The following is a 13747-nucleotide window of genomic DNA, read 5'->3' as shown; positions in this document are numbered from 1 at the left end:
GGGAACCTGTCCTGTCCTAAGCTATAGGGAACCTGTCCTGTCCTAAGCTATAGGGAACCTGTCCTGTCCTAAGCTATAGGGAACCTGTCCTCAGCTATAGGTAACCTGTCCTCAGCTATAGGTAACCTGTCCTCAGCTACAGGTAACCTGTCCTCAGCTACAGGTAACCTGTCCTCAGCTACAGGTAACCTGTCCTCAGCTATAGGTAAGCTGTCCTCAGCTATAGGTAAGCTGTCCTCAGCTATAGGTAAGCTGTCCTCAGCTATAGGTAAGCTGTCCTCAGCTATAGGTAAGCTGTCCTCAGCTACAGGTAACCTGTCCTGTCCTCAGCTACAGGTAACCTGTCCTGTCCTCAGCTACAGGTAACCTGTCCTGTCCTCAGCTACAGGTGACCTGTCCTGTCCTCAGCTACAGGTAACCTGTCCTGTCCTCAGCTACAGGTAACCTGTCCTGTCCTCAGCTATAGGTAACCTGTCCTGTCCTCAGCTATAGGTAACCTGTCCTGTCCTCAGCTATAGGTAACCTGTCCTCAGCTATAGGTAACCTGTCCTCAGCTATAGGTAACCTGTCCTCAGTTATAGGTAACCTGTCCTGTCTTCAGCTATAGGTAACCTGTCCTGTCCTCAGCTATAGGTAACCTGTCCAGGCTGCAGTCTTTAGACCTGAGTGACAACGCTCTGCAAGTCATCTGTCCGGAGATCGGCAGGCTGAGGTCCTTACGACACCTGAGACTGGCCAACAACCAGCTGAAATACCTGCCTCCAGGTAAGACTGACCAACAACCAGCTGAAATACCTGCCTCCAGGTAAGACTGACCCACAACCAGCTGAAATACCTGCCTCCAGGTAAGACTGACCAACAACCAGCTGAAATACCTGCCTCCAGGTAAGACTGGCCAACAACCAACTGAAATACCTGCCTCCAGGTAAGACTGACCAACAACCAGCTGAAATACCTGCCTCCAGGTAAGACTGGCCAACAACCAGCTGAAATACCTGCCTCCAGGTAAGACTGGCCAACAACCAGCTGAAATACCTGCCTCCAGGTAAGACTGACCAACAACCAGCTGAAATACCTGCCTCCAGGTAAGACTGGCCAACAACCAGCTGAAATACCTGCCTCCAGGTAAGACTGGCCAACAACCAGCTGAAATACCTGCCTCCAGGTAAGACTGACCAACAACCAGCTGAAATACCTGCCTCCAGGTAAGACTGACCAACAACCAGCTGAAATACCTGCCTCCAGGTAAGACTGACCAACAACCAGCTGAAATACCTGCCTCCAGGTAAGACTGGCAGACTTATTCCTCTTAGCTACTAGTATGTGACAATACAAATGTTTTGTTACATACACCTGAAAGAGTCAGTGAAGTGGTGTTTTACAGGATCAGCCATACTAATCAAGTTGTATTTTACAGGATCAGCCATACTAATCAAGTGGTGTTTTACAGGGTCAGCCATACTAATCAAGTGGTGTTTTACAGGGTCAGCCATACTAATCAAGTTGTATTTTACAGGGTCAGCCATACTAATCAAGTTGTATTTTACAGGGTCAGCCTAATCAAGTTGTATTTTACAGGATCAGCCATACTAATCAAGTTGTATTTACAGGGTCAGCCATACTAATCAAGTGGTGTTTTACAGGATCAGCCATACTAATCAAGTTGTATTTTACAGGGTCAGCCATACTAATCAAGTGGTGTTTTACAGGATCAGCCATACTAATCAAGTTGTATTTTACAGGATCAGCCATACTAATCAAGTTGTATTTACAGGGTCAGCCATACTAATCAAGTTGTGTTTTACAGGATCAGCCATACTAATCAAGTGGTGTTTTACAGGATCAGCCATACTAATCAAGTGGTGTTTTACAGGATCAGCCATACTAATCAAGTGGTGTTTTACCAGGATCAGCCATACTAATCAAGTTGTGTTTTACAGGATCAGCCATACTAATCAAGTGGTGTTTTACAGGATCAGCCATACTAATCAAGTGGTGTTTTACAGGATCAGCCATACTAATCAAGTGGTGTTTTACCAGGATCAGCCATACTAATCAAGTGGTGTTTTACAGGATCAGCCATACTAATCAAGTGGTGTTTTACAGGATCAGCCATACTAATCAAGTGGTGTTTTACAGGATCAGCCATACTAATCAAGTGGTGTTTTACAGGGTCAGCCATACTAATCAAGTGGTGTTTTACAGGATCAGCCATACTAATCAAGTTGTATTTTACCAGGATCAGCCATACTAATCAAGTGGTGTTTTACAGGATCAGCCATACTAATCAAGTTGTATTTTACCAGGATCAGCCATACTAATCAAGTGGTGTTTTACAGGATCAGCCATACTAATCAAGTGGTGTTTTACAGGATCAGCCATACTAATCAAGTGGTGTTTTACAGGATCAGCCATACTAATCAAGTGGTGTTTTACAGGATCAGCCATACTAATCAAGTGGTGTTTTACAGGGTCAGCCATACTAATCAAGTGGTGTTTTACAGGGTCAGCCATACTAATCAAGTGGTGTTTTACAGGATCAGCCATACTAATCAAGTGGTGTTTTACCAGGATCAGCCATACTAATCAAGTGGTGTTTTACAGGATCAGCCATACTAATCAAGTTGTATTTACAGGGTCAGCCATACTAATCAAGTTGTGTTTTACAGGATCAGCCATACTAATCAAGTGGTGTTTTACAGGATCAGCCATACTAATCAAGTGGTGTTTTACAGGATCAGCCATACTAATCAAGTGGTGTTTTACCAGGATCAGCCATACTAATCAAGTTGTGTTTTACAGGATCAGCCATACTAATCAAGTGGTGTTTTACAGGATCAGCCATACTAATCAAGTTGTATTTTACAGGATCAGCCATACTAATCAAGTTGTATTTGTCACATGCGCTGAATATGACAGGTGTTGTATCACTAGCCAACAATGCAGTTTAAGAAAAATACAAGTTAAGAAAATATTTACTAAATAAACAAACGTTTAAAAAAAATAGTTTGAGTAACAATAAAATAACAAGCTACATACAGGGGGTACCGGTACAGAGTCAATGTGGAGGCTATATACAGGGGGTACCAGTACAGAGTCAATGTGGAGGCTATATACAGGGGGTACCAGTACAGAGTCAATGTGGAGGCTATATACAGGGGGTACCGGTACAGAGTCAATGTGGAGGCTATATACAGGGGGTACCAGTACAGAGTCAATGTGGAGGCTATATACAGGGGGTACCAGTACAGAGTCAATGTGGAGGCTATATACAGGGGGTACCGGTACAGAGTCAATGTGGAGGCTATATACAGGGGGTACCGGTACAGAGTCAATGTGGAGGCTATATACAGGGGGTACCGGTACAGAATCAATGTGGAGGCTATATACAGGGGGTACCAGTACAGAGTCAATGTGGAGACTATATACAGGGGGTACCGGTACAGAGTCAATGTGGAGGCTATATACAGGGGGTACCGGTACAGAGTCAATGTGGAGGCTATATACAGGGGGTACCGGTACAGAATCAATGTGGAGGCTATATACAGGGGGTACCGGTACAGAGTCAATGTGGAGGCTATATACAGGGGGTACCGGTACAGAGTCATGGTGGAGGCTATATACAGGGGGTACCAGTACAGAGTCAATGTGGAGGCTACACACAGGGGGTACCGGTACAGAGTCAATGTGGAGGCTATATACAGGGGGTACCGGTACAGAGTCAATGTGGAGGCTATATACAGGGGGTACCGGTACAGAATCAATGTGGAGGCTATATACAGGGGGTACCGGTACAGAGTCAATGTGGAGACTATATACAGGGGGTACCGGTACAGAGTCAATGTGGAGGCTATATACAGGGGGTACCGGTACAGAGTCAATGTGGAGGCTATATACAGGGGGTACCGGTACAGAGTCATGGTGGAGGCTATATACAGGGGGTACCAGTACAGAGTCAATGTGGAGGCTATATACAGGGGGTACCGGTACAGAGTCAATGTGGAGGCTATACACAGGGGGTACCGGTACAGAGTCAATGTGGAGGCTATATACAGGGGGTACCGGTACAGAGTCAATGTGGAGGCTATATACAGGGGGTACCGGTACAGAGTCAATGTGGAGGCTATATACAGGGGGTACCGGTACAGAGTCAATGTGGAGGCTATACACAGGGGGTACCGGTACAGAGTCAATGTGGAGGCTATATACAGGGGGTACCGGTACAGAGTCAATGTGGAGGCTATATACAGGGGGTACCGGTACAGAGTCAATGTGGAGGCTATATACAGGGGGTACCGGTACAGAGTCAATGTGGAGGCTATATACAGGGGGTACCGGTACAGAGTCAATGTGGAGGCTATATACAGGGGGTACCTGTACAGAGTCAATGTGGAGGCTATATACAGGGGGTACCGGTACAGAGTCAATGTGGAGGCTATATACAGGGGGTACCGGTACAGAGTCAATGTGGAGGCTATATACAGGGGGTACCGGTACAGAGTCAATGTGGAGGCTATATACAGGGGTACCGGTACAGAGTCAATGTGGAGGCTATATACAGGGGGTACCGGTACAGAGTCAATGTGGAGGCTATATACAGGGGGTACCGGTACAGAGTCAATGTGGAGGCTACACACAGGGGGTACCGGTACAGAGTCAATGTGGAGGCTATATACAGGGGGTACCGGTACAGAGTCAATGTGGAGGCTACACACAGGGGGTACCGGTACAGAGTCAATGTGGAGGCTATATACAGGGGGTACCGGTACAGAGTCAATGTGGAGGTTATATACAGGGGGTACCGGTACAGAGTCAATGTGGAGGTTATATACAGGGGGTACCGGTACAGAGTCAATGTGGAGGTTATATACAGGGGGTACCGGTACAGAGTCAATGTGGAGGCTATATACAGGGGGTACCGGTACAGAGTCAATGTGGAGGCTATATACAGGGGTACCGGTACAGAGTCAATGTGGAGGCTATATACAGGGGGTACCGGTACAGAGTCAATGTGGAGGCTACACACAGGGGGTACCGGTACAGAGTCAATGTGGAGGCTATATACAGGGGGTACCGGTACAGAGTCAATGTGGAGGCTATATACAGGGGGTACCGGTACAGAGTCAATGTGGAGGCTATATACAGGGGGTACCGGTACAGAGTCAATGTGGAGGCTATATACAGGGGGTACCGGTACAGAGTCAATGTGGAGGCTATATACAGGGGTACCGGTACAGAGTCAATGTGGAGGCTATATACAGGGGGTACCGGTACAGAGTCAATGTGGAGGCTATATACAGGGGGTACCGGTACAGAGTCAATGTGGAGGCTATATACAGGGGGTACCGGTACAGAGTCAATGTGGAGGCTACACACAGGGGGTACCGGTACAGAGTCAATGTGGAGGCTATATACAGGGGGTACCGGTACAGAGTCAATGTGGAGGCTATAGACAGGGGGTACCGGTACAGAGTCAATGTGGAGGCTATAGACAGGGGGTACCGGTACAGAGTCAATGTGGAGGCTATAGACAGGGGTACCGGTACAGAGTCAATGTGGAGGCTATATACAGGGGGTACCGGTACAGAGTCAATGTGGAGGCTATAGACAGGGGGTACCGGTACAGAGTCAATGTGGAGGCTATATACAGGGGGTACCGGTACAGAGTCAATGTGGAGGCTATACACAGGGGGTACCGGTACAGAGTCAATGTGGAGGCTATACACAGGGGGTACCGGTACAGAGTCAATGTGGAGGCTATATACAGGGGGTACCGGTACAGAGTCCATGTGGAGGCTATATACAGGGGGTACCGGTACAGAGTCAATGTGGAGGCTATATACAGGGAGTACCGGTACAGAGTCAATGTGGAGGCTATATACAGGGGGTACCGGTACAGAGTCATGGTGGAGGCTATATACAGGGGGTACCGGTACCGAGTCAATGTGGAGGCTATATACAGGGGGTACCGGTACAGAGTCATTGTGGAGGCTATATACAGGGGTACCGGTACCGAGTCATTGTGGAGGCTATATACAGAGGGTACCGGTACCGAGTCAATGTGGAGGCTATATACAGGGGGTACCGGTACAGAGTCAATGTGGAGGCTATATACAGGGGGTACCGGTACAGAGTCAATGTGGAGGCTATATACAGGGGGTACCGGTACAGAGTCAATGTGGAGGCTATATACAGGGGGTACCGGTACCGAGTCAATGTGGAGGCTATATACAGGGGTTACAGAGTCATTGTGGAGGCTATATACAGGGGGTATATATACACACAGAGATTGGAGCCCTGTTTGACCTCTTTCATTTCTCTCTCACACAGAGATTGGAGCCCTGTGTGACCTAGAGACCCTGGATGTCAGTAGGAATGTGTTGGTGCGTCTCCCAGAGCGGCTGCACCAGTGTCTGTCTCTCCAGTGTCTCACTGCTGACCGGAACAACCTGACCAGCTTCCCCAGACAGCTCTGCCAACTCCACAGCCTCAACGAGCTCAGTATGGCTGCTAACCAACTCACCTCTCTACCCCTAGGTTAGTATGGGGTCAGAGGTCACCACAGCCTCAACCAACTCAGTATGGCTGCTAACCAACTCACCTCTCTACCCCTAAGTTAGAATGGGGTCAGAGTTCAACACAGCCTCAACCAGCTCAGTATGGCTGCTAACCAACTCACCTCTCTACCCCTAGGTTAGTATGGGGTCAGAGGTCACCACAGCCTCAACCAACTCAGTATGGCTGCTAACCAACTCACCTCTCTACCCCTAGGTTAGTATGGGGTCAGAGTTCACCACAGCCTCAACCAGCTCAGTATGGCTGCTAACCAACTCACCTCTCTACCCCTAGGTTAGTATGGGGTCAGAGTTCACCACAGCCTCAACCAGCTTAGTATGGCTGTTAACCAACTCACCTCTCTACCCCTAGGTCAGTATGGGGTCAGAGTTCAACACAGCCTCAACCAGCTCAGTATGGCTGCTAACCAACTCACCTCTCTACCCCTAGGTTAGTATGGGGTCAGAGGTCACCACAGCCTCAACCAACTCAGTATGGCTGCTAACCAACTCACCTCTCTACCCCTAAGTTAGAATGGGGTCAGAGTTCAACACAGCCTCAACCAGCTCAGTATGGCTGCTAACCAACTCACCTCTCTACCCCTAGGTTAGTATGGGGGTCAGAGTTCACCACAGCCTCAACCAGCTCAGTATGGCTGCTAACCAACTTACCTCTCTACCCCTAGGTTAGTATGGGGGTCAGAGTTCACCACAGCCTCAACCAGATCAGTATGGCTCTTAACCAACTCACCTCTCTACCTGTATCACCTCTATCAGAATCCTATTGGACCCTATATGATTCTCACATTCCTATTGGATGTTGTATCACCTCTATCAGAATCCTATTGGACCCTATATGATTCTCACATTCCTATTGGATGTTGTATCACCTCATCAGAATCCTATTGGACCCTATATGATTCTCACATTCCTATTGGATGTTGTATCACCTCATCAGAATCCTATTGGACCCTATATGATTATCACATTCCTATTGGACCCTGTCCAGACCCACCTGCTCACAGCCCTATCTCCAGACAAACATCCACAACATCACCCCTGTCCAGACCCACCTGCTCACAGCCCTATCTCCAGACAAACATCCACAACATCACCCCTGTCCAGACCCACCTGCCCACAGCCCTATCTCCAGACAAACATCCACAACATCACCCCTGTCCAGACCCACCTGCTCACAGCCCTATCTCCAGATGGGCAGCCAGCCAGCCAGGGAGGTATGGGCAGCCAGCCAGCCAGCCAGGGAGGTATGGGCAGCCAGCCAGCCAGCCAGGGAGGTATGGGCAGCCAGCCAGCCAGGGAGGTATGGGCAGCCAGCCAGCCAGGGAGGTATGGGCAGCCAGCCAGGGAGGTATGGGCAGCCAGCCAGCCTGGGAGGCTGTGTGTTTTACTGGGCTAGTCCTAGCTCAGGTGTAGGGGCGCGTGGCTCTCCCATGGCCCTACCATGTGCCACTGTAGTAGTTAGACCAGTCAGGGATTACAGAGGCCTGTCTGATAGATGTGCCTGTCTGATAGATGTGCCTGTCTGATAGATGTGCCTGTCTGATAGATGTGCCTGTCTGATAGATGTACCTGTCTGATAGATGTACCTGTCTGATAATGTACCTGTCTGATAAATGTACCTGTCTGATAGATGTACCTGTCTGATAGATGTACCTGTCTGATAGATGGATGTACCTGTCTGATAGATGGATGTACCTGTCTGATAGATGGATGTACCTGTCTGATAGATGGATGTACCTGTCTGATAGATGGATGTACCTGTCTGATAGATGTACCTGTCTGATAGATGTGAGGGTGCCTGTCTGATAATATTGTGGGGGTGTCTGTCTGATAATATTGTGGGGGTGTCTGTCTGATAATATTGTGGGGGTGTCTGTCTGATAATATTGTGGGGGTGCCTGTCTGATAATATTGTGGGGGTGCCTGTCTGATAATATTGTGGGGGTGCCTGTCTGATAATATTGTGGGGGTGCCTGATAATATTGTGGGGGTGCCTGCCTGATAATATTGTGGGGGTGCCTGTCTGATAATATTGTGAGGGTGCCTGTCTGATAATATTGTGGGGGTGTCTGATAATATTGTGGGGGGTGCCTGTCTGATAATATTGTGAGGGTGTCTGTCTGATAATATTGTGAGGGTGTCTGTCTGATAATATTGTGGGGGTGTCTGTCTGATAATATTGTGAGGGTGCCTGTCTGATAATATTGTGAGGGTGCCTGTCTGATAATATTGTGAGGGTGCCTGTCTGATAATATTGTGAGGGTGCCTGTCTGATAATATTGTGAGGGTGCCTGTCTGATAATATTGTAGGGGTGTCTGATAATATTGTGAGGGTGCCTGTCTGATAATATTGTGGGGGTGCCTGTCTGATAATATTGTGAGGGTGCCTGTCTGATAATATTGTGGGGGTGCCTGTCTGATAATATTGTGGGGGTGCCTGTCTGATAATATTGTGGGGGTGCCTGTCTGATAATATTGTGGGGGTGCCTGTCTGATAATATTGTGAGGGTGCCTGTCTGATAATATTGTGGGGGTGCCTGTCTGATAATATTGTGGGGGTGCCTGTCTGATAATATTGTGAGGGTGTCTGTCTGATAATATTGTGGGGTGCCTGTCTGATAATATTGTGAGGGTGCCTGTCTGATAATATTGTGGGGGTGTCTGATAATATTGTGAGGGTGTCTGATAATATTGTGAGGGTGCCTGTCTGATAATATTGTGAGGGTGTCTGATAATATTGTGAGGGTGCCTGTCTGATAATATTGTGGGGGTGTCTGATAATATTGTGGGGGTGTCTGATAATATTGTGAGGGTGCCTGTCTGATAATATTGTGGGGGTGCCTGTCTGATAATATTGTGAGGGTGCCTGTCTGATAATATTGTGAGGGTGCCTGTCTGATAATATTGTGGGGTGCCTGTCTGATAATATTGTGAGGGTGCCTGTCTGATAATATTGTGAGGGTGCCTGTCTGATAATATTGTGAGGGTGCCTGTCTGATAATATTGTGAGGGTGCCTGTCTGATAATATTGTGGGGTGCCTGTCTGATAATATTGTGGGGGTGTCTGTCTGATAATATTGTTGTGGTGCCTGTCTGATAATATTGTGAGGGTGCCTGTCTGATAATATTGTGGGGGTGCCTGTCTGATAATATTGTGGGGGTGTCTGATAATATTGTGAGGGTGCCTGTCTGATAATATTGTGGGGGTGCCTGTCTGATAATATTGTGAGGGTGCCTGTCTGATAATATTGTGAGGGTGCCTGTGATAATATTGTGGGGGTGCCTGTCTGATAATATTGTGGGGGTGTCTGATAATATTGTGGGGGTGTCTGATAATATTGTGGGGGTGCCTGTCTGATAATATTGTGGGGGTGCCTGTCTGATAATATTGTGAGGGTGCCTGTCTGATAATATTGTGGGGGTGTCTGATAATATTGTGAGGGTGTCTGTCTGATAATATTGTGGGGATGCCTGTCTGATAATATTGTGAGGGTGCCCGTCTGATAATATTGTGAGGGTGCCCGTCTGATAATATTGTGAGGGTGCCTGTCTGATAATATTGTGAGGGTGCCTGTCTGATAATATTGTGAGGGTGCCTGTCTGATAATATTGTGAGGGTGCCTGTCTGATAATATTGTGGGGGTGTCTGTCTGATAATATTGTGGGGGTGTCTGATAATATTGTGGGGGTGTCTGTCTGATAATATTGTGAGGGTGCCTGTCTGATAATATTGTGGGGGTGTCTGATAATATTGTGGGGGTGTCTGATAATATTGTGGGGGTGTCTGATAATATTGTGGGGGTGTCTGATAATATTGTGAGGGTGCCTGTCTGATAATATTGTGGGGTGTGTTCCAGATTTGGGTCGTTCCAGAGAGCTGCAGTTTGTGTTTGTTGACAACAACGTCCACCTCAAAGGCCTTCCTTCATACCTGTACAACAAGGTGATTGGCTGCAGTGGGTAAGGACCGCCCCTAACCCTTATATCTGTACAAGGTGATTGGCTGCAGCCCCTAACCCTTATATCTGTACAAGGTGATTGGCTGCAGCGGATAAGGACCGCCCCTAACCCTTATATCTGTACAAGGTGATTGGCTGCAGGGGATAAGGACAGCCCCTAACCCTTATATCTGTACAAGGTGATTGGCTGCAGCCCCTAACCCTTATATCTGTACAAGGTGATTGGCTGCAGGGGATAAGGACCGCCCCTAACCCTTATATCTGTACAAGGTGATTGGCTGCAGTGGATAAGGACAGCCCCTAACCCTTATATCTGTACAAGGTGATTGGCTGCAGTGGATAAGGACAGCCCCTAACCCTTATATCTGTACAAGGTGATTGGCTGCAGGGGATAAGGACCGCCCCTAACCCTTATATCTGTACAAGGTGATTGGCTGCAGTGGGTAAGGACAGCCCCTAACCCTTATATCTGTACAAGGTGATTGGCTGCAGCCCCTAACCCTTATATCTGTACAAGGTGATTGGCTGCAGGGGATAAGGACAGCCCCTAACCCTTATATCTGTACAAGGTGATTGGCTGCAGAGGATAAGGACAGCCCCTAACCCTTATATCTGTACAAGGTGATTGGCTGCAGAGGATAAGGACAGCCCCTAACCCTTATATCTGTACAAGGTGATTGGCTGCAGGGGATAAGGACAGCCCCTAACCCTTATATCTGTACAAGGTGATTGGCTGCAGAGGATAAGGACAGCCCCTAACCCTTATATCTGTACAAGGTGATTGGCTGCAGGGGATAAGGACAGCCCCTAACCCTTATATCTGTACAAGGTGATTGGCTGCAGAGGATAAGGACAGCCCCTAACCCTTATATCTGTACAAGGTGATTGGCTGCAGCCCCTAACCCTTATATCTGTACAAGGTGATTGGCTGCAGAGGATAAGGACAGCCCCTAACCCTTATATCTGTACATGATTGGCTGCAGCCCCTAACCCTTATATCTGTACAAGGTGATTGGCTGCAGGGGATAAGGACAGCCCCTAACCCTTATATCTGTACAAGGTGATTGGCTGCAGAGGATAAGGACAGCCCCTAACCCTTATATCTGTACAAGGTGATTGGCTGCAGGGGATAAGGACAGCCCCTAACCCTTATATCTGTACAAGGTGATTGGCTGCAGAGGATAAGGACAGCCCCTAACCCTTATATCTGTACAAGGTGATTGGCTGCAGAGGATAAGGACAGCCCCTAACCCTTATATCTGTACAAGGTGATTGGCTGCAGGGGATAAGGACAGCCCCTAACCCTTATATCTGTACAAGGTGATTGGCTGCAGAGGATAAGGACAGCCCCTAACCCTTATATCTGTACAAGGTGATTGGCTGCAGCCCCTAACCCTTATATCTGTACAACAAGGTGATTGGCTGCAGAGGATAAGGACAGCCCCTAACCCTTATATCTGTACAAGGTGATTGGCTGCAGAGGATGAGGACAGCCCCTAACCCTTATATCTGTACAACAAGGTGATTGGCTGCAGAGGATAAGGACAGCCCCTAACCCTTATATCTGTACAAGGTGATTGGCTGCAGGGGATAAGGACAGCCCCTAACCCTTATATCTGTACAAGGTGATTGGCTGCAGTGGGTAAGGACAGCCCCTAACCCTTATATCTGTACAAGGTGATTGGCTGCAGCCCCTAACCCTTATATCTGTACAAGGTGATTGGCTGCAGTGGATAAGGACAGCCCCTAACCCTTATATCTGTACAAGGTGATTGGCTGCAGAGGATAAGGACAGCCCCTAACCCTTATATCTGTACAAGGTGATTGGCTGCAGGGGATAAGGACAGCCCCTAACCCTTATATCTGTACAAGGTGATTGGCTGCAGGGGATAAGGACAGCCCCTAACCCTTATATCTGTACAAGGTGATTGGCTGCAGAGGATAAGGACAGCCCCTAACCCTTATATCTGTACATGATTGGCTGCAGCCCCTAACCCTTATATCTGTACAAGGTGATTGGCTGCAGGGGATAAGGACAGCCCCTAACCCTTATATCTGTACAAGGTGATTGGCTGCAGAGGATAAGGACAGCCCCTAACCCTTATATCTGTACAAGGTGATTGGCTGCAGGGGATAAGGACAGCCCCTAACCCTTATATCTGTACAAGGTGATTGGCTGCAGAGGATAAGGACAGCCCCTAACCCTTATATCTGTACAAGGTGATTGGCTGCAGAGGATAAGGACAGCCCCTAACCCTTATATCTGTACAAGGTGATTGGCTGCAGGGGATAAGGACAGCCCCTAACCCTTATATCTGTACAAGGTGATTGGCTGCAGGGGATAAGGACAGCCCCTAACCCTTATATCTGTACAAGGTGATTGGCTGCAGGGGATAAGGACAGCCCCTAACCCTTATATCTGTACAAGGTGATTGGCTGCAGAGGATAAGGACAGCCCCTAACCCTTATATCTGTACAAGGTGATTGGCTGCAGAGGATAAGGACAGCCCCTAACCCTTATATCTGTACAAGGTGATTGGCTGCAGCCCCTAACCCTTATATCTGTACAACAAGGTGATTGGCTGCAGAGGATAAGGACAGCCCCTAACCCTTATATCTGTACAAGGTGATTGGCTGCAGAGGATGAGGACAGCCCCTAACCCTTATATCTGTACAACAAGGTGATTGGCTGCAGAGGATAAGGACAGCCCCTAACCCTTATATCTGTACAAGGTGATTGGCTGCAGGGGATAAGGACAGCCCCTAACCCTTATATCTGTACAAGGTGATTGGCTGCAGAGGATAAGGACAGCCCCTAACCCTTATATCTGTACAAGGTGATTGGCTGCAGGGGATAAGGACACATCTCCATCCCTTTCTTCAGCTTCTTTGTGGATGAATATAATTTCTTCAGCATTTCATTGCTTACTGACCTTTTTCTTAATTGGATAAATCTTTGTCTATTAATGTATTATAGCAGAATTTGGATTTGAGTCTCAGACAACCTGTCTGTCTGTCTAACCTGTCTGTCTGTCTGTCTGTCTGTCTGTCTAACCTGTCTGTCTGTCTGTCTGTCTGTCTGTCTGTCTAACCTGTCTGTCTGTCTGTCTAACCTGTCTGTCTGTCTGTCTAACCTGTCTGTCTGTCTGTCTAACCTGTCTGTCTGTCTGTCTAACCTGTCTGTCTGTCTGTCCAACCTGTCTGTCTGTCTGT

General features: G+C 47.8%; 1 protein-coding gene across 5 annotated transcripts in view; it reads left to right on the top strand.

The window, feature by feature from the left end:
• The window catches only part of lrrc28 (leucine rich repeat containing 28), a 30138-nt gene that overhangs the window by 5313 nt on the left and 11078 nt on the right, over positions 1–13747 (top strand). For 4 of the 5 annotated variants that reach the window (XM_065012523.1, XM_065012524.1, XM_065012525.1 and 1 more), the window contains exons 6-8: positions 628–765; positions 6331–6537; positions 10433–10535. In XM_065012523.1, the coding sequence (XP_064868595.1) occupies positions 628–765; positions 6331–6537; positions 10433–10535 (448 nt within the window). The remainder of the gene's footprint in view (positions 1–627; positions 766–6330; positions 6538–10432; positions 10536–13747) is intronic. The other variant, XM_065012527.1, reaches the window with a different exon arrangement.

This window comes from Oncorhynchus nerka, linkage group LG27, assembly GCF_034236695.1.
Source record: "Oncorhynchus nerka isolate Pitt River linkage group LG27, Oner_Uvic_2.0, whole genome shotgun sequence".
NCBI lineage: Eukaryota > Metazoa > Chordata > Actinopteri > Salmoniformes > Salmonidae > Oncorhynchus > Oncorhynchus nerka.
Note: the sequence above shows the minus strand (reverse complement) of the source record. Positions and strands in the feature narration are given on the sequence as shown.